This window comes from Rhinichthys klamathensis, unplaced genomic scaffold, assembly GCF_029890125.1.
Source record: "Rhinichthys klamathensis goyatoka isolate OS25496 unplaced genomic scaffold, OSU_Roscu_1.1 h1tg000008l_1, whole genome shotgun sequence".
NCBI lineage: Eukaryota > Metazoa > Chordata > Actinopteri > Cypriniformes > Leuciscidae > Rhinichthys > Rhinichthys klamathensis.
Window position 1 is genome coordinate 723767 of NW_026606561.1, and position 20192 is coordinate 743958.

Consider the following 20192-nt stretch of genomic DNA (forward strand, 5'->3'; position numbering starts at 1 on the left):
TTATGATTGGCAGGGTTGTTCAGATATGATGTGCACATGTGAGAAGTGCATGTCTTATCTGTCTCGCAGTGTGTAAATCTCTCCCACTGATACACAGAAACACCTTACCATGTCCACAAACACAGGTCATTCTCCTGTCTCCATAGGAGTTCACTGTAATATGTGCACATGGGTGGGTTTGCCTGTTGGCATGGCGATTAGCACTGCGGCAGTGTGTCGAGGTGTGTGTGAGAGAGGTCTGCATTGCTGTGAAACTGCATTGATGATATTCCCTTTAATCAGCATATTTGGGAGAAAAAGTGTTGACTGCACATAATGCTCTCACTCGACAATGTAGCAGGTTAAACACAGAAGGTAATGGTTTAAACTGTATATGTACAGTGGAGACTGAATGTCTGAAACCACTGATGAAAATGCTTCTGTTTTGTTTGGATTTTAAATAAACATGTTGCATTACCATCCAATCAATTTCCCATGGACAAAGTCCCGTCCTTCATTTTTTCACTCGGATACATCACAATAGGGGTAAAAACTATAGCGTTTTCCGTTTCATGCCGTTTCATGTTAACATCTCAAAAATGTGTTTTAGGGTTTCATGACCTTTAAGGTGCGGTCACATTAGTTAGTCACATTACTCACATTAAACCTATATGAGTTTCTTTCTTCTGTTGAACACAAAAGAAGATATTTTGAAGAATGTTGGTAACCAAACAGTTTCTGGTCCCCATTGACTTCCATAGTATTTTTTTCACACTATAGAAGTCAGTGGGGATTAGAAACTCATATAGGCTTAGAACAACTTGAGGGTGTGTAAAGGATGACAGAATTTTCATTTTTTAGTGAAATATCCCTTTAACTATTTGATATTTCACCTATAACAGGTTTAAATATTAAATATAAAAAAATTCTCATATTTTCAAAGTGGCCTTAAGACTTTTTGGACCCCACTGTATAAAGTGGCCCTAAAAAGTACATGGACACTTATTCACAATTAAAAATGTCTTTACATTATAGAGCAAATTATCAAAGCAAGTGGCAATTATTTTAAAGAAATATAGCACAAGCACACATTTCAATCAAAACATTTCACAAATAAAGTTACACGATCCCAGCTGAGGAATAGGGTCTTATCTAGCGAAACGATCGGTCATTTTCATTTAAAAATAAATAAAAATGTATATACTTTTTAACCACAATTGTTCATCTTGTGCTGGTCTGCGACGCGCCAGGCATTACGTAATCACGTTGGAAAGGTCACGCTGGACGTAGACTGAAGTACCGCCCCATTGTTTACAAGCGTGGAGAAGGAGGATCGTTCAAGTTTTATTGTATGTTGAATGACATATTTATGTCTTTGTGTCAGTTTATTGTTTAAAATGGTCCTTTCGTGTGCGTATCCTGGATGTTTAAAACAATGGGGCGGTACTTCTGTCTACGTCCAGCGTGACCTTTCCAACGTAATTAAGTATATACATTTTTTTCGTGCATCGTGCAGAGCACTTTGAGGCCCCGTCCACACTACTGCGTTTTCGTTTAAAAACGGAGACCTTTTGCTACGTTTGCACCTCCCGTCCACACTAAAACGGCAAAAACGGAGACCCAAAACGGAGAAGTGTAGAAACGCTGCCGATCCGTTTTTCGTTTTGAATCTCCGGAGGGCGTTTTAGTGTAGACGGGTCAAGACGGAGGACTTTAGAAACGATGACGTAGTAGAGGCTCACGCTCGGCTCTATGATTGGGTGTCATCAGTCATGGCATATATCTTTGCTAGCAGCTGTTGTACAAGTAAATTCTGCATTTTACAACGCTATAACTGCCTACATGCGCCGGAGTCAAGCTATTATTCGAGCGATCTGTGACAATTCCCGTGTGCAGCGGCGGCGTTGACCGTACATGGAGCGTCGGTTTGGGGTTAACCCAGAGCATGGTGGGATAATTTTATCAATGATGTTGTGTTTACACCGGCACGCGCATGCCCAGTGTTGGTGAATGGTCACGTGATCCACGTTTTCAGTCGTTTTAATGTCAACGGAGATCAATTCTAATACGCAGCTAAAACGCTGGTGTGGACGGAGATCGTATTCGTTTTAATTATCCGTTTCTAAACTAAAACGCAGTAGTGTGGATGGGGCCTGAAGCTCTTCAAAGCCCTTTGAAACTGCATTGATTTGGACTTCAACAATTTGGTTACCTTTGAAGTCCATTGTGTGCAGAAAAATCCTGAAATGTTTTCCTCAAACTTAATTTCTTTTCCACCGAAGAAAGAAAGACATGAACATCTTGGATGGCATTGGGATGAGTAAATTATCAGGAAATTTTCATTTTGAGGTGAACTAATCGTTTAAGCAGTAAACAGAATGCACTATTTGCATAAAATGCATATTTTTGTTGGGCTGATTTAAAACAAAAGGTATTTGGTCACAATTAGCTACAACACTGAAAAGCATCTCTATTATAAAAGTACAAAATAAATAGAAAAATGACAAATAAAACTTGTTCAGAGTTTGGTTTTCTTTGTGTGTGAGAGTTTATTAACATGCGGTGACAATGGGGATGCACAAAATTCAATATTACTCTTTTTCAAGAAATCACGGACAGACTAGCGACAAGAATAAAAAGTGCCATCTACATCTGAGTCTATTTTACTTTTCCACAAGGAGACGACGAATGAAGCGGCGCCAGAGGGTGCTTCTCAATATCCCTCCTCGTCTCCTCTCTCCTCCGTCCTCCATCCTATGACCCGGAAACCGTTCGAGCTCAGCCATCTTGAAGGACATCTCAATTCTCTAATTGCACCGAGGAGTCGAGGATCGAGGATTGAGGAGGCTTCCAGAGGAGCTATGAGTGAGGATAGACAGGTCTATCCTTTGCGGAAGTGTTTTATCGACTAAACGTGACGCACGTATACATTCCCCTCCCCCTTCACATAGGTCACAATCATTTTAATTTATACTTTACCTTTGCAGTTTATATAAGCCACACATCTCACATATTTCAACAGGGTATCTTGCTTTAAATATTATTTATTACTAATTTCTTAAAAAACCAAACTTCAACAACATAAGGGCAGATCCATTGAGCGCAGCTGATGACGCTGTGAAGTGACGCTCGAGTGATGAAGTATTCCAATGTATAAAAAAGCTTTCATTCGATTCCTCCATCCTCCTTTTCTTTCCTTACAGCCTTCCCTCGCATCCTACAGGGGGTGGAGCTGAGACGCGAGGAAAGGAAACGAGAATGCACAAATAAGAATTGAGAAGCACCCTGAGGCTTCCCATTTCCAGGACATGCACATTTCATCACTGGACTGTAGTGAGACTTCCACGACACAAATCGGCACAATGCCAAATGATTTTGTCTCATTATTATAACCGCGAAAACAACTTAAAACACTCCATCATTTATGGCATAAATTATGGTCATAAGAGTAAGACATCATTCGAGTCTATTTTTATTTGTCTACACTACACTCACGATAAAAACCAAACATTGTGCTTTTGTAAAATGAAGAAAACAAACAAGATGCCACTTTCTGCCGTCCCGGTTTCCTTTCCATGAAGTTAGTGTAGCGCGTCACAAAAATTAATCAAAACTCAGCATATAGGCTACTAGCAAGCTCTTGCATGCTGAACTCTTGTCTTGGGTTGGTACATTGATCGTCTCTTCTTCCTCTGCTCTTTTTCCTGTTGTGGCAGTTAGCAAACAGCGTTGCATTACCACTCACGCCCCCTTCTGGATTGGAGTGTGATTTGTAGTGTTATTGTAGGTGAGGATGAAAGTCAGGTGAACAGGATAAAAACTCCATGAAGAATAGTTCCTAGAATTACTCTTCACCTTCTTTGGTTGGCAGTGCTCCACCCTTCAGTCTCTCTGTTAGTAGGATGGAGGACAAACACAATATGTCTTTATGCAGAGAGAGAAAAGGGGAGAAAAGCATGTTTGCATAGCAAAGCATGAACCCTCTGAAAATGGCACCACACACGTCATCAACACATTATGTTTATCAGTGTGAGATACCTGAGCTCTCAGAAGCAGTTCCAGACCTGCTGCTCTCAGCCTTTGATGATGTGAAAGCACTTCCTGTTGATGCACACTGTACCAGGCCACACTGTTTCAGTGCCCAGTTCATGAGCACTTCTTTGGATCTCTACTTTATTTACATTATTACATTTACAATACATAGTGGATGTATGTTAAACAGCATTAGTAATACTAGAGCATACTAGTTTATGTAAAAAAGACTTTGAAGAGTAAAACTGGACATTATATTTTTTTAAAGAACAGCCGAAAGTATAATAGAGAAATGTCAGAGAAATTCAAAGCCACGTTTAGTGCTCACTGCTTCTTTATAGAAGGTTTTAGTCATTTGTCCTCTGGTTTAACAAACAGTGCAGTGTAGAGACAAACTTTTCAGATTCAATCTTACAGGGCCTTACAATCCTCTGCTATCTCTAAACAGCACTGTTTGAGATCAACTACAGGCTTTGTATTTGTGAATGTTTTTACAATAAAGTTGAAAGAATATGTGTAAATATGAGTTTAATCCCTAAAATTTCCATGCACATGCTTGTGTTGTATTGTTTAGTGTTGTATTATGGTCAAGAAGTCAGTTACATTTACAATTAATGTTAGGAGGCATTCCAGTTGCCCGATAGTGCATTGCAAACTGGATTTTAGAGATAGTTCACCCAGAAATTAACAATCTATGGTATTAGAACCTCCTTGAATAAGAAACTTTGGTATACAATATATAAATTCTGCCTTTTTTGCACAGCAGTGCTACGGGGAACACTAACCTAAAACATTTCGGGAAACATTTGGATTTTGGACACTGTGACATAAAATGACACTCAGTTCAATCAGGCAGTGAATTCTGAGCTCAGAAACAACTGTAAATGATTCACTGACTGAGTCTGATTCAACTACAAACTCAGGAGTGAGTGCACAGCTGTTTTGTGACTTTTTAAAAATTACTGGTCCATAGTCATTTGTTTGTGAATAGTAGGCCTACATGAGTGCTTGTGCTGTTTGTGGTTATACAGTGCTGGTCAGAATTATTTGCCCCCTTGGTAAATATAATCAAAGATGGCTGTAAAAAATAAATCTGCATTGTTTATCCTTTTGATATTTTATTTAAAAATAAAATACAAATACCTAACCTTTTATTGAAGTAAAAGAATTGAAAGTGTGTGTGGGGGGGAATTACATTATGAAATAAATGTTTTTCACCAAAATACATTGGAGCAATTATTTGCCCCCTTTTATTAAATACTTTTGGCAACCTTTTTCCAAGAGAACAGCTCTGAGTCTTCTCCTATAATGCCTGGTGAGTTTGGAGAACAGTGCCGAACACCTGACAAGAGATCAGAGACAATTCCTCCATACAGAATCTCTGTTTTATCTGTTGGTATTTGATAGAATCCATGATGCCATGTATCTGAACAAGATGTCCAGGACCTCTGGCAGAAAATTATATGAAATTAATTGTATGAACCAAACCCATATTAAGTGTTTGCTGCCAAAAAGCTATTTTTTTGTTGTTTCATCTGTTAAGATGGGTTTGGTGCACACAGGGATAAAAAAGTACCCCATGTGTAAAATGAAATACTCTGCTGTATCTTTAATGCTGTGGGCCTAATTTTCTGCCAGAGGCCCTGGACATCTTGTTCATCATGGATTCTATCAAATACCTAGCCTGGTTAAAACCAGACCATTCTCAGTTGTAACTGAGTTATGGTCTGGCAAAGCGTCATAGACAAATCATTTCCAGAGGGGCGTCACCAACGGACGTCGCGGATAGACCTAAAACCAATCAGAGCGATGAAGGAGATGACGTATGCAGAGCGGCGGAGAAACATCTCCGAGTGTTGTTCTTTGCTCGGTTTTTAACTAAAAGGAAACGTTCAAATCGCTTAAAACAGACGCGATAGCTGATTCGAACGAGTGATGTTCGACGGCGGCATCCATCTTTGTAATGTAGGCTACAAAATCTGCTTCAAAATCCCAGCGCTGTCGTCATCGTGTAAAGCCCGCCCCAACGTTTCTGATTGGTGCCTCGATTTCGACGGATTGGAAATGAGCTTGAATGAGCTCTTTGCCAGACTAACTTTCAGAGCAAATCTAAATTTGCCGAAAGTTGTCTGGGTTTTCCCAGGCTATCAAATACCAACAACAGATAAAAAATCAAAACCTTACAGCCTGTGCTAGAAATCTTACGGGCCATGTTTGGATCTTCCAACAGGACAGTGATCCAAAAACAAACATCAAAATCAAAACAAAAATGGGTCACTAGGCACAAAGCCAAGCAACTGCAATGGCCATCCCAGTCCCTGACCTGAACCCAATAGAAAATGAGTGGGCTGAACTGAAGAGAAGAAGCACCAACGTGGATCTGGGAATCTGGAGAGATTCTGTATGGAGGAATGGTCTCTGATCTCTTGTCAGGTGTTCTCCGAACTCATCAGGCATTATAGGAGAGACTCAGAGCTGTTCTCTTGGAAAAAGGAGGTTGCAAAAGGTATTTAATAAAAGGGGGCAAATAATTGTTCCCAACGTGTTTTAGAGAAAAACATTTATTTCATAATGTGATTTTCCCCCCACTTTCAATTCTTTTACTTCAATGAAAGGTTAGATTTTTGCTATTTTTTTTTAATAAAATATCAAAAAGATTAACAATGCAGATTTATTTTTTACAGCCATCTTTGATCATATTTACTAAGGGGTAAATAATTCTGACCAGCATTATAAGTAAACACTCCTGCACGGATGTAGTTAACGCTACACTGTAAAAACTAAAGGTGCCTCAAATATCCTGTCGGATACTCAAGGAACTTAAAAACATAATTTAAGTGCCTCAAAGCTCTTTCTCCTATAGTAAGGTTACTGGTGGAGCTCTGACAATCTTTGCGGTTCTTGCTGGAACTTATGGGATCCTTTAAGCACTTTGTATTCAGTTCAGAGGTTCTGGAGGCACCTTTTCACTACCATGAGACCTCGAAGTGCTTTGGGGGGAAATAGAGGAACTTGAATGCTATAAAAGGGTTATTGTAAGATCTTTTAGCATTTAGGTTCCTGGAAGATCTCTTATGTTAAAGCCAGCACCTGGAGGAACCCAATGGTTCTGTGAGGCCCGAATAAGATTATTATTATCCTATTATTGTTATAGGCTACTTAAGTTTAATATATATATATATATATATATATATATATATATATATATATATATATATATATATATATATATATATATATATATATTAATAAATTTTTATTTCTGATTCAGTATACTTACATTTATTTAGTATATGCCTATTTTATTGATTCATTTAAAACTTAACCACCATAAATAGTAAGTAGCCTAATAATAATAATATGAAGAAGAAGAAGAAGCAGGAGGAGAAGAAGAAGAAGAAGAAGAAGAAGCAGGAGGAGAAGCAGCAGGAGGAGAACAGTTTTATTCTGTCACGAAACTGCTGCTATTCCTCTGCTGTCATCGCTTCAGTGAACCTCGCGCTGCTCGCGCGCATCACAGATCAGCTGATCGTCATCGGGTTTGAAAGTAACGGCTCCCGAGTCCCCTCACGGTGCTTCAGCTGTTTGTTCGGCTCTCCGTTACAAGGTTTGTAAACTCGCCAAAGAAATATAAATACAGAGTCTACTCACTATATATTCAAACAGATACAAACTAATTTTTTATTATTTATCGTTTTTACAGTGTTTATTGCACAGTAGGCTATGTGGTATGAAGGTTTTAGCCGCGATGCTAACTAACGTTAATCTAATGAACTAACGTTAAAGAACAAATGGAAATCATTGACTTATTGTCTTAGATTGTTTTAGTCATTCACTTCAATGTATTCTGTACAAATGTGTCTTCAAATTGCTGATATAACTAATGAATAGCTGATTCCTGCTGTCATTGGCTTTTGTTATGAATAACACAAGTGGATAGGCCTATTATAGTTAACGTTAGTTTGGTCTGTTTTTGTTTATTTACTACAGGTAACTTACCCTGATTCTTTCAAATACCATTTTAAAGCCCTTTACTGGCCAATAGGCTACATATTATGTTGTGAATGGATATAATCAGCTTTGTTCTTTTGTTTCCCCAGAACAACCACTGCATTTCTAAAATCATCTGAACATTTCAGAGGCAACATTGAATTACAGTAAGTTACCTGCACCACATGCAAGTACGTTATTACTATTAACTTTTCTGTGTGAATTTGTTTTGTTTGACAGTGTACTTGTGTTTTTTAATCAGTTATTCTCTGAAAATCTTCCTTGATGCTCTAATCTCATTCATGTTACTCAGAAAACTTTTCTGGGACATTTTTGGAGCTTAACAGAATATTTAACCATTTTTACATAAATTGTTGCATTGAATTGAACTAGACAAGTGTACATAAGAATGGTTTCATGAATGATTTACACAATTTTGTTCTGCTTGTCTCATGCAGTGAAATTGAATGATGACTGGGGTTGCATTATGCCCGAGATCTGCTTTTGGGTTCCACAGACAGAAAGTCAAACAGGTTAGGAATGTCACAAGGCTAAGGAAATTATTTTAAGTTCACAACTATCACTTTAATAACATTGCTAATAGTAATTTTGGTTCTTTGCAGGGACCTCGGTAAGCTGAAATACAAGTTTGAACAAGAATAAAAATCCTCCTGTAGACCTGAAGATCATTGAAGTGCCTGGACCATCCACCAGAAAAGAGGAAAAACAAACGGAAAATTAAGCTGCTGCACCTTTTTACTTTTTTTTTACTCGTGAAGTACCTCACATGTCCCTTGTGAAGATTTTATTATTGATTGCATTTTATGTTGCAGCGAGTAAAGGTGCGGTCACATTTGTGAAATTCGTGAAATTACACGGGCAAAAAAGTCCATTGACCATTGTCAGCAATGTAGTGACGTAATGTATGAAGCACAGCTCACACAGGAGTCACTTTCCAGCAGCTTTCTGTTGGTCAAATCCAGCCAATTCCAGTGACCAACTTCCCATAGTGACATTTTTGACCACACACAAAATTGCTGATTGTGTGGATTCTTATTGAAATGACTGGAATTCACCAGTGAAAATTCAATGAACAACAGATAATTTTACTGCACCTTAACTATCTATCTTGTTTCTAGTGAGAATACTCAACAACCATTTATGAGTCCTGTTGATTCAAGTCACACATTTAAGCTTTTCAAAAGCCATAGTGTTCATTACAGTCTCCAGTCTCACGGCATCACAGACTTCAATATTTTACGATTCAAAATAGCTGAATACCTAACCATCTGAGATTTCAGTATAGAGATAAAAGTTAGGATCATAATTTTCAGGAATTTTACAGCACAATGAGTGTATATTAGCACCGTTTGTTGTTTGTTTTTGGCATCTGATAGAGCTTTTGGATTTGAAAACAGTGACATCAGACTTAACAAGCTTAACACAACTTAACTTCAGTGAAGATGCACTTGTTTTTTTTACATTGATTTATTACATGGAACATATGTGTTTCCATGCATTTTGTTGAGATGTCTTTTCTTGTATAACCTATTGTATATACACGGTTGATTATTCATGTTGCTTATGTATTATACTATTTATTTGTGTATTCTATTCATTGATATTAATCTATTACTAGCTTCTTTTCCCAAGTGCATGGAAGTGTATGTATTAAAATGGATCTAAAATATGTAATAAACAATTCTTATTTTGTATTTGGTTCAGTTTGTTTATTATAATAATAGAAGTTAATGGTAACCATAGTAACAACATGAAATAATAATAAATAAATAAAAATTGGTTCCTGGAGGCACCACAAACGGTTCCACACAGTGCCTAATATAAGAGTTCCTCAGGAAACCTGGGTGGTTCCTCAGAGAACCGGCCCTTTTTAAAGGGTTCCTAGAGGATCTACAGACGGTTCCGCCGGTGTGGCAAAGTGAAGAACCCCAAAAGGTTCCTCCAGGCACCTTTTCTTTTTACAGTTTAGTTTAGTTTAGTTTAGTTTATTAAGATCCCCATTAGCTGCTGCAAAAGCAGTAGCTATTCTTCCTGGGGTCTATAGACTTCAACAACAAAAAAATATTCGTATAACATAAAACCATACATTATATAGACAAAAATGGAGTGTACACATTCTTACATAACCATACAACAACGTACTAAAAGAAAAAACAATAAAACAACAAAACGACAGCTCTACAATATGCATTATCACAGTACACAGTTACAGCAATACTACTATAGGGTTAATAATTTTCACAAAGTTTTTTTCCTCTTTTCAACCATTAATATAAAAAAAAGTACCACATATAAATAATAAGAATTATTCAAATGTAAATAAATAAAGTCTCAATCTTTTACGAAAATTCATTGCATTCATTCCCAAAATCAAAAACTGCGGAAGAGAATTCCATACCACCATTGCTCTATACAGCACCGTCCTTTGTATAAGGTTAGTTCGACACGAAGGTAACAAAAAGCGACTCTCTGTTGACTGACGAGTGGAATATTGATGCACAGCACTAAAAAAAGACAGTCTGCTGTATAATATTTCTGGCATTTTTGTAACAATAATTTTTCTAACAAAATTAACAATACAATAATTAATCCTACTTTTTACACTTAACCAAACTAACCTAGTATTCAAGTCTCTAACACTAGTCCTAAAAGGGCAATTTAAAACTACCCGGGCTGCTTTATTTTGAGCAACTTGCAATTTTCTTAAGTTCATTTCAGTTGTACTTGACCAAATAATTGAACAATAATCCAAATGTGATAGAACTAAGGATTCTACTAATATTTTCATCACTCGATTTGGAATAAATTTTCTACAATGCTTAACAACTGCCTTTCACTACTTTCTCCATTCTCTGGTTAAAATGGCTTTACTGTCACCCTCTAGAGGACTGAAACTGTCACTGACTAACCAGACAACATGTGTTAATGTTTGATTCAACAGAAGTTAGAGAAAAGGCACCAACACAGTCATCATGGATTGTGTGTTGCACATATTGTGTGTTTCAGCTTCTTTTATTGTTTCTAAAATTAAGTTCCAGGGAGAATCTGATTTTAAGAGAATATTCAGTAAATGTGTAAGCAATCTAAATGTAAATGCAAGCTAAGTAGATATGTTTAATGTCTACTTGGGTAAAAAAAAAATACACTTGTATTTTATTTAAATGTATCTCTCCCCTTTACTAATTTAGATGATGTGAAACATTGTGTAACAGTTATGTAGAGTATATAGCTGTAAATTATGTATGTTTCTGTCAGTTATGTATGTCACGGCCGGCCATTTAAAACATCTGCATTTGTGTTGTTATAGGAAAATGTGTAATTTATTTATTTAGAACTAAGGATTCTACTAATATTTTCATCACTCGATTTGGAATAAATTTTCTACAATGCTTAACAACTGCCAGACTCCTGCCCATTTTCAATAATATTTGATTTATATGACTATTCCAATTTAACAAGTTATCAACAATCACACCGAGTAGCTTTGCCTCCGTAACCTGTTCTATCACAGTACCCCCCACAGTCAGACTCAACACAAGCGGATCTTTTAACAAATACTTGGATCCCAGCACCATACATTTACTTTTCTCTGCATTAATCACCATATTATTGTCCCTAATCCAATTTTCAATTAGTTTCAGTTCAACTTGTAAAACTTTGTTAAGTTCAACAAGGGTTTGCGCGGACGTGTAAATTGTAGAATCATCTGCATATAGGGCCATGGTGGAATTCTCTAAAACAAAATGCAGATCATTCGTAAAGATAGAAAACAAAAGTGGCCCAAGGCAACTCCCTTGTGGCACACCACAATCGAGAGTCTGTATATCAGAATTACTCCCATTAAATGTTACAATAAACTCCCTATTGGCAAGATAACTTTTAATCCATTCAATAGCAGATGTTTCAAAACCATAACAGATTAACTTTTCCAACAAAATTTCATGATCAAGTACATCAAAAGCAGCACTCAGATCTAACAATACTGTTCCAACAATTTTTTTATTTTCAATATCTTTTATCCAGTCCTCAGTTATCTGAGCCAAAGCTGTTGTTGTAGAATGTTCCTTCCTGTATGCATGCTGATAAACAGAATTTAAATCATTTATGCTAAAATACATACTTATTTGTTCATAAACAATTCTTTCTGTAATCTTACTCAGAATAGATAAAATACTAATCGGTCTACTATTTTTTCCCGACAGTGGTTCCTTCTTATTCTTTATAAGTGGCATAATTTTAGCGACTTTCCAACTATTAGGACAAATGCCTTTCTCTAAACTTAGATTTATTATATAACTTATAGGCCTAGCAATTACATCAGCTACTATTTTTAATAATTTTGCATCAAGGTTATCAGCACCTGATGGTTTCTCTTTAATTACTTTTAATAAACTCTCAACAGTAGTAGTACTTACTCTTTCAAAGTCAAATTTGCATGCTTTATTTCCCATTATTTTATTACATATTGTTCTATTATTTAAATAACTTTAAAAAACATACCTTGTCTTAAAGTTGAAACTTTATTCTTGAAATAAGAACTTAAATGATTTGCAATTTAGGTTTAGTCAAAAAGGATCCTTCAACTTCAATAAAAGATGGCACCATTTTAGCTTTTCTCCCCATTATTGTATTAAGCATACTCCAAATTTTATTACTATCAGATTTTGCCTCTTTAATCTTATTTTCATAATAATTTCTTTTTTTTGTTCTGTTTAATTTAGTAACAAAATTTCTTAATTTCCTATACTTATTCCACAGGACACTATTACCTGATGCTATTGCTTCAGCCTTTAATTCATTTCTCAGCTTTATGTGCTCCTTAAGTTCTAGATCTACCCAAGGAGCAGCAATGGTTCTTACAGTTATTCGTCTCAATGGTGCATATTTATCCATGATTGGCATTATTAAGCTAGTAAAAGCCTCTAAGGCTCTATTAGGATCATCCTCAAGTAATATCTTTGACCAATCAACATTTCTGACTTCTTCACAATATTCAGTTTCATTAAAAAAATTTAAATATCCTTTTAACAATAATTTTCTGCCCTGATTTGGGAACCTTGGTTTTCCTATTAATTGAAACTAAATTATGATCACTAAAGCCTACCGGCATAGAAATTGCTTTTGAACATAAATCTGCGGCATTTGTGAAAATTAAATCAATACACGTAGCTATTTTTGTGCCATCAGATCTATAAGAAACTCTAGTTGATTTTTTAACAACTTGTGATAAATTACAAATCTCTGTTAATGAAAGCAACTTATTTTTTAACGAACAGTTTTTCAAATGCCAATCAATATTCAAATCTCCTAAAAAATATATTTCATATTTTGTATCACAAACTCTGTCTAACATAGTACAAATCTTATCTAAATAAACTATGGGTACATTCGGTGGTCGATAACAAACACCAATTAGAACAGGCCGAAGATGTGGTAACTGTACCTGTAACCACAAAGCTTCTATACCCACACAACCAAAATCAGCTCTAATTTTTGCAGGTATTTGATTTTGAATGTAAATTGCAACCCCACCGCCATATGCATTTCTATCATATCTATACAGATTGTACCTATCTATATGCAATAGTGAATTGTCTATATTTATATCCAAATGAGTTTCTGATATTGCCAGAGTGGCAATATCAGAAACTATATTGCCAAATGAGTTTCTGATATACAGTGTAGCTCACAAGATTATATCTGACAAATCCGCATGCCCGCAAATCCGTACACAAAGTTTCCCCAATCCCTACTGTGGCATATTGAGAGTTTGCAAATGTTTATTTTTATAGCATAATTTTTTTTATAGCATGGCCTATCATGACTGCCCAAGTTGTGTGTGGTAGGCTGGCAGCACTCGGTTGGACATGCTGAATGTCCAACTGGGAGAAGTTTTTTTTGGATGCTTACGATAAATGCTTGGTAAAATACTTAAGACATAAGACAGATTAAAGATTAAAAACTTAAAATGCTTGTCATCTGTTAGTATTTATAGGAGCTTTACATTTGCGTATTGAATTAGTTTTTACTAATCAAACTGTCTAAATGGCAAAATATGAGCACATGCTTGAAAGCACGTGTTTCTTCTGAAATTGATTTATACAGCATGTTTGGATTTTAAACTAAATCTTTTCTTCTTTATTTAGGGATGGTGAAAAGCCTACGCTTGCTGATCTCCATGGATTAAACTGTCATTTTGTTCATTTTAGTTGCTTGAGGATTTGTTTGGTTTAATGTTTGAGGAGTTACATGTTTGTTTTGGTTTACATGTCCTTTTTATAATTTTTATCAGAAAGTTACACTTTCTTTAAAAATGGTCAAAGAGATTTTATGCCAGTCACAGCCTACAGATACTCTTGTATCAAAGTTGAATAGGTGACACATAATAGAAACAACATAATTTTAAATGGCAAAGCACAATCACATGGGACTTGCCCAGTGTACAAATACACAAGTAATGGTTTACCACTGCTGCACTTTCCAAAGATAGGACTGCTATAGTAATTAAGTGTTTTATATTGGTAAATGGGGTTAAGGAGAATACAATATGGAGTTCTGGTCAGGCATTTCTCCAGGACACCACTTCCACAAGAGGTCTGAGACCAGAAGTTTATGTTCCATGTCTGCTTTTTCACTCATTGCCATCAAAGCTACTCTTATGTATTTCAACAAACACTATAACATTTTCTATGTTCTGAGAAAAAGTGGTTCTCTGCTGAACATGGACCTTTCACTACTTTCTCCATTCTCTGGTTAAAATGGCTTTACTGTCACCCTCTAGAGGACTGAAACTGTCACTGACTAACCAGACAACATGTGTTAATGTTTGATTCAACAGAAGTTAGAGAAAAGGCACCAACACAGTCATCATGGATTGTGTGTTGCACATATTGTGTGTTTCAGCTTCTTTTATTGTTTCTAAAATTAAGTTCCAGGGAGAATCTGATTTTAAGAGAATATTCAGTAAATGTGTAAGCAATCTAAATGTAAATGCAAGCTAAGTAGATATGTTTAATGTCTACTTGGGTAAAAAAAAAATACACTTGTATTTTATTTAAATGTATCTCTCCCCTTTACTAATTTAGATGATGTGAAACATTGTGTAACAGTTATGTAGAGTATATAGCTGTAAATTATGTATGTTTCTGTCAGTTATGTATGTCACGGCCGGCCATTTAAAACATCTGCATTTGTGTTGTTATAGGAAAATGTGTAATTTATTTATTTTTATTTTGTTTTCAGAGTTCTCACCTTGCGGTGATAGACACTTTAATGATGGCGTACACTGTGGAAATGGTCAGCGTGGAGAGAGTGCTGACATGCATACAGAAGTTTACTCCTTTCCTTCCTGAAGAGGACTTCCCTTATGATGCTGAAGAGGCAATAACCACTTGGATCAATAAGGTGAGAATCCTACTGCATTCATTATCCACTTGTTACATCACGTGTCACCGTTTCAAGGTCCAAACGCTCTATCAGATGCAAAAGCAAACAACAAATGGTGCTAATTTACACACATTGTGCTCTCTACTGTGCCAGAGACGCTGTGAGCCCATGATATGAATTTAATGTGCGATATGAATAAACAGTGCTCATATGCGGCTGCATAAACAGAATTCTCTACAGATAGTACTTAACCAGAATGCATTTTTTTCCTGCCATTGGTACACATTTCTGCTCTTGACCGCTAAGTGGCGCTATAACCATATGTTATATAGGTACAGAATTTGAATAAAGTAATCAAATGAAAAATAACACTGCAGCAGAGTCTTCACTGTATAAATTAAATATAGATTAATTTAATTAAAGTTAAAAAAGTAATTCAGTCAAGGGCAGTGAGTGATTTCTTTGTCCTTTGTTGTTTGATTAACATTAAGATTAGGTCACGTCAGAATAAAAATTTCCTGATAATTTACTCACAGCCACATCATCCAAGATGTTCATGTCTTTCTTTCCTCAGTCGAAAAGAAATTACGATTTTTAAGGAAAACATTTTTTTCTCCATATAGTGGACTTCAAAGGGGTACAACGGTTTGAAGGTCCAAATTGCAGTTTCAATGCAGTTTCAAGGTGATTTTTATGGTCGGCCAAAATTGTGGTGCTTCTTAGTGATAAAAAGCAGTTGCAAATGTACAAAAAACTGTAGCCTACTAGTCTTTGCACCAATAAAATGACACTTTAACAATTTGTTTTTACTACCAAATATGTCATGTAATATCTAATTAATTTAACTTACAGTGGAATGATTTCCTCGCTATCTCACGATTTCGGGGCACGCGATTTCCCAAACCTAATGCATGATGGGATAAACTTAGCCTCGAAAACCGCTCCAAAGCGGTATAAGTTATGGTGTTTCTCAAATTGAAGGCTGTATCATACGAAGGCTTCATGTCTCGGCTGCCACGTCATCAAACGTCGATGAAGGCCATCTCAGTTTCAAGGATCCTTGGAAAGCAGCCTTCGTTTCGCGTCGTTCATTCGGCCTGTTTTGATGTAGGAGTCGGATGTATCATTCGTGGCCTTAAATCACCCACAATCCTTTGCACACATTTAAATTCACAAAAATAAACGGTGGGAAAACGAGTCGGTACTGAGCTTGTCTGAGTTTATTATGAAATGTTACCATAGATGTTATCTTTTGTTTTGCTGTAAATTAACTGCCGAAAATGTAAGCCACTGGGAGACAAAGTTGGCTGTCATTCACTGTATTGCATTAATAAAAAGCCAGTGAAATATAAAAATTTGTAAAACAAAGTATTTTTCCAGAATTAAGTTTTAATAGTGTATTTTGTGCAGTGACTATGGGGGTGGGAACATGTGAGACGTAGCCATGCATGCTAGACCGTCTCATTCTAGCGTTTAATTGCTGAGGAAGACTCTAGCCTACAAGCCGCAGAAGGACTGGACTAGGAAGAACGCAGTCTCAGTAGGATGTAGCCTTCCGTTAGAGAAACACCCATAGTGTGCGTTTAGTGTGCGTTCAGTGCACTGCTCATTGGCATTTTTTAGAATGGGACAGTCTTGTGCACTTACTTCCTGTTGCGTGCACGCGCTCAAGTGGCCAAGACAGCAAAAGTGGGTATTTGATGGGTAGTCATATTTAATATGTTATTAGACAGAACTGTTAAACAAAGAAAGTAAACAGTATGTGAAAAAGTAAAGCGTTTGCTTTTATATTATTAGTTTCAGAAAGGCAAAAAATTAGGCTAATACTTTCTCATTTACCGTCAACATTCAGCAAATAGCCTATTTATCTATATCATTTAAAGAAATCTCTGAATATCTAATAAACATTTAATTTCACAAACCTTTAATTGAATCCAACTGTGAGTTCTTGTGAAGTGTGCATTTTAGTCTGCATGATCATGTTGATGGTCGGTCCGTGCGAAGTGAATGCGGACAGGAGGAGAGTAGCACTGGAGACGCGATTGACAAACTTAAACTTTATATCTTTCATTTTAAAATATGCTGTGCTATATCCAGTTGCCCATTGTGTCATATTCATATCGGTTTCACTGTGTGCTGTATGTAAAATTAGTGTTATCTTGTCTTTATTTGAAAAAATATATTACCAGTGCGCACGAAATTACCAGATTACTGAGTGCCCTGTTACAGTGTTTACATCCTATTTATTAAAGCTGCCGTCGGCAACATTTTTTTGATCATATTCAGTGAAATCGACACTATAATCCGACAGAACAACATAAATAAAGTGGTTTTAGAAAAAAACCCGAGCTTCTAACTCCACCTGGAGCGTGTTATTTGTTTTGCAAAAATCCACCGCTCCGGATCATCGGGTCCAATCAGCGCAGGGGGGTGTGAGATCTGACTGTCAATCACAGGTCGTGCACACGCCACCCCTCGCGCACGTTACAATCACATGCACACGCCTGAAGTTCGCGCAGTAACGAAGAGTGATGGCGAATCAGACGGGCGCGTTCACAGAAAATCTGGTGCACACGCACTGACGAGCACAAACTCGGTGGGAGGGTATTCGTTGATAGTGGGGAGGGGCACGAGAGTTGTAAACATTCAAAATTTTGCCTAAGTCCACTCAATCTGCCAGACCTGCCGACTGCAGCTTTAATATATTCCAATTAAACAATTACCTAATTTGTGAAAAATACTGTAATAGGATTGCAGATTCAAGAAGTTGCTATATGAAGAATAAGCATGTTTATTTTCATATTTATTTATAATTTATCAAATATTGATTAAAATAAATATATATATAAAAATATCGGCCATCAGCCACCATGATATCGGCAGCAGCATCGGCCATCAAAAAAACAAAATTGGTCAACCACTACTTAAAAATATCTTTTATCAGTTTTGTTTATCAGTATCTGGTAGCAAATAGTTGAAATTGTTCCTTTTGTATGCAATGGTGTGATTCATTTGCCAAAAAACAAAACAAAAAACACAAATCAAGTAATGATGAATTTGACTGATAGCATTTTAGTCAAGTCCAGTCATCTTCATTTATATAGCGCTTTTAACAATGTAGACTGTTCCAAAGCTGCTTTACAGTGATAATAGGAAATGAAAGTAACAGAGATTGTTTTCCAGCTAAAGTTAGTTTTAATTGATTCACTTCCGTCGCAACGATCATTAGCTATTAACTTAGGGGCTGCTAACACGACACCGTTTTAAAAGAAAACTCTTAAGTTCTCTCTACGCAAACTTTAAAAACGCGAACCTGTGAGAACGCTGATGGCATGCACATTAAGAGTTCATTCTACTATGCACGTTTGAATATACACTCACCGGCCACTTTATTAGGTACCCCATGCTAGTAACGGGTTGGACCCCCTTTTGCCTTCAGAACTGCCTCAATTCTTCGTGGCATAGATTCAACAAGGTGCTGGAAGCATTCCTCAGGGAGTTTGGTCCATATTGACATGATGGCATCACACAGTTGCCGCAGATTTGTCGGCTGCACATCCATGATGCGAATCTCCCGTTCCACCACATCCCAAAGATGCTCTATTGGGTTGAGATCTGGTGACTGTGGAGGCCATTTTAGTACAGTGAACTCATTGTCATGTTCAAGAAACCAATTTGAAATGATTAGAGCTTTGTGACATGGTGGAAGTAGCCATCAGAGGATGGGTACATGGTGGCCATAAAGGGATGGACATGGTCAGAAACAATGCTCAGGTAGGCCGTGGCATTTAAACGATGCCCAATTGGCACTAAGGGGCCTAAAGTGTGCCAGGAAAACATCCCCCACACCATTACACCACCACCACCAGCCTGCACAGTGGTAACAAGGCATGATGGTTCCATGTTCTCATTCTGTTTACGCCAAATTCTGACTCTAACATCTGAATGTCTCAACAGAAATCGAGACTCATCAGACCAGGCAACATTTTTCCAGTCTTCAACTGTTCAATTTTGGTGAGCTCTTGCAAATTGTAGCCTCTTTTTCCTATTTGTAGTGGAGATGAGTGGTACCCGGTGGAGTCTTCTGCTGTTGTAGCCCATCCGCCTCAAGGTTGTGCGTGTTGTGGCTTCACAAATGCTTTGCTGCATACCTCGGTTGTAACGAGTGGTTATTTCAGTCACTGTTGCCCTTCTATCAGCTCGAACCAGTCTGGCCATTCTCCTCTGACCTCTGGCATCAACAAGGCATTTCCGCCCACAGAACTGCCGCTCACTGGATGTTTTTTCTTTTTCGGACCATTCTCTGTAAACCCTAGAGATGGTTGTGCGTGAAAATCCCAGTAGATTAGCAGTTTCTGAAATACTCAGACCAGCCCTTCTGGCACCAACAATCATGCCACGTTCAAAGTCACTCAAATCAACTTTCTTCCCCATACTGATGCTCGGTTTGAACTGCAGGAGATTGTCTTGACCATGTCTACATGCCTAAATGCACTGAGTTGCCGCCATGTGATTGGCTGCTTAGAAATTAAGTGTTAACGAGCAGTTGGACAGGTGTACCTAATAAAGTGGCCGGTGAGTGTATGTGCGCAGGCATGTAGTCCTTCCCTAAAAGACCAACCCTCAACAAACTACTTGTCTGGCCTTAAAATGTATAATACAGAATTGTATCGCTTCGGCGTAGCCACGTGAATCGGAATTATCCCGACAACGATTATCTGTACACAGGTAAAGGGAAGGAGGCCTTCACAGGGGAGGGACTAGTTGACACTTCAGGACTGCGT

The 20192-nt window shown here is 37.2% G+C and overlaps 1 protein-coding gene across 1 annotated transcript in view; it reads left to right on the forward strand.

Annotated features, from left to right (window-relative positions):
- Window positions 1-20192, forward strand: part of camsap2b (calmodulin regulated spectrin-associated protein family, member 2b) — a 95601-nt gene that overhangs the window by 13908 nt on the left and 61501 nt on the right. Inside the window, exon 4 of the mRNA XM_056260313.1 lies at window positions 15265-15426. Coding sequence (XP_056116288.1) covers window positions 15265-15426 — 162 coding nt within the window. The remainder of the gene's footprint in view (window positions 1-15264; window positions 15427-20192) is intronic.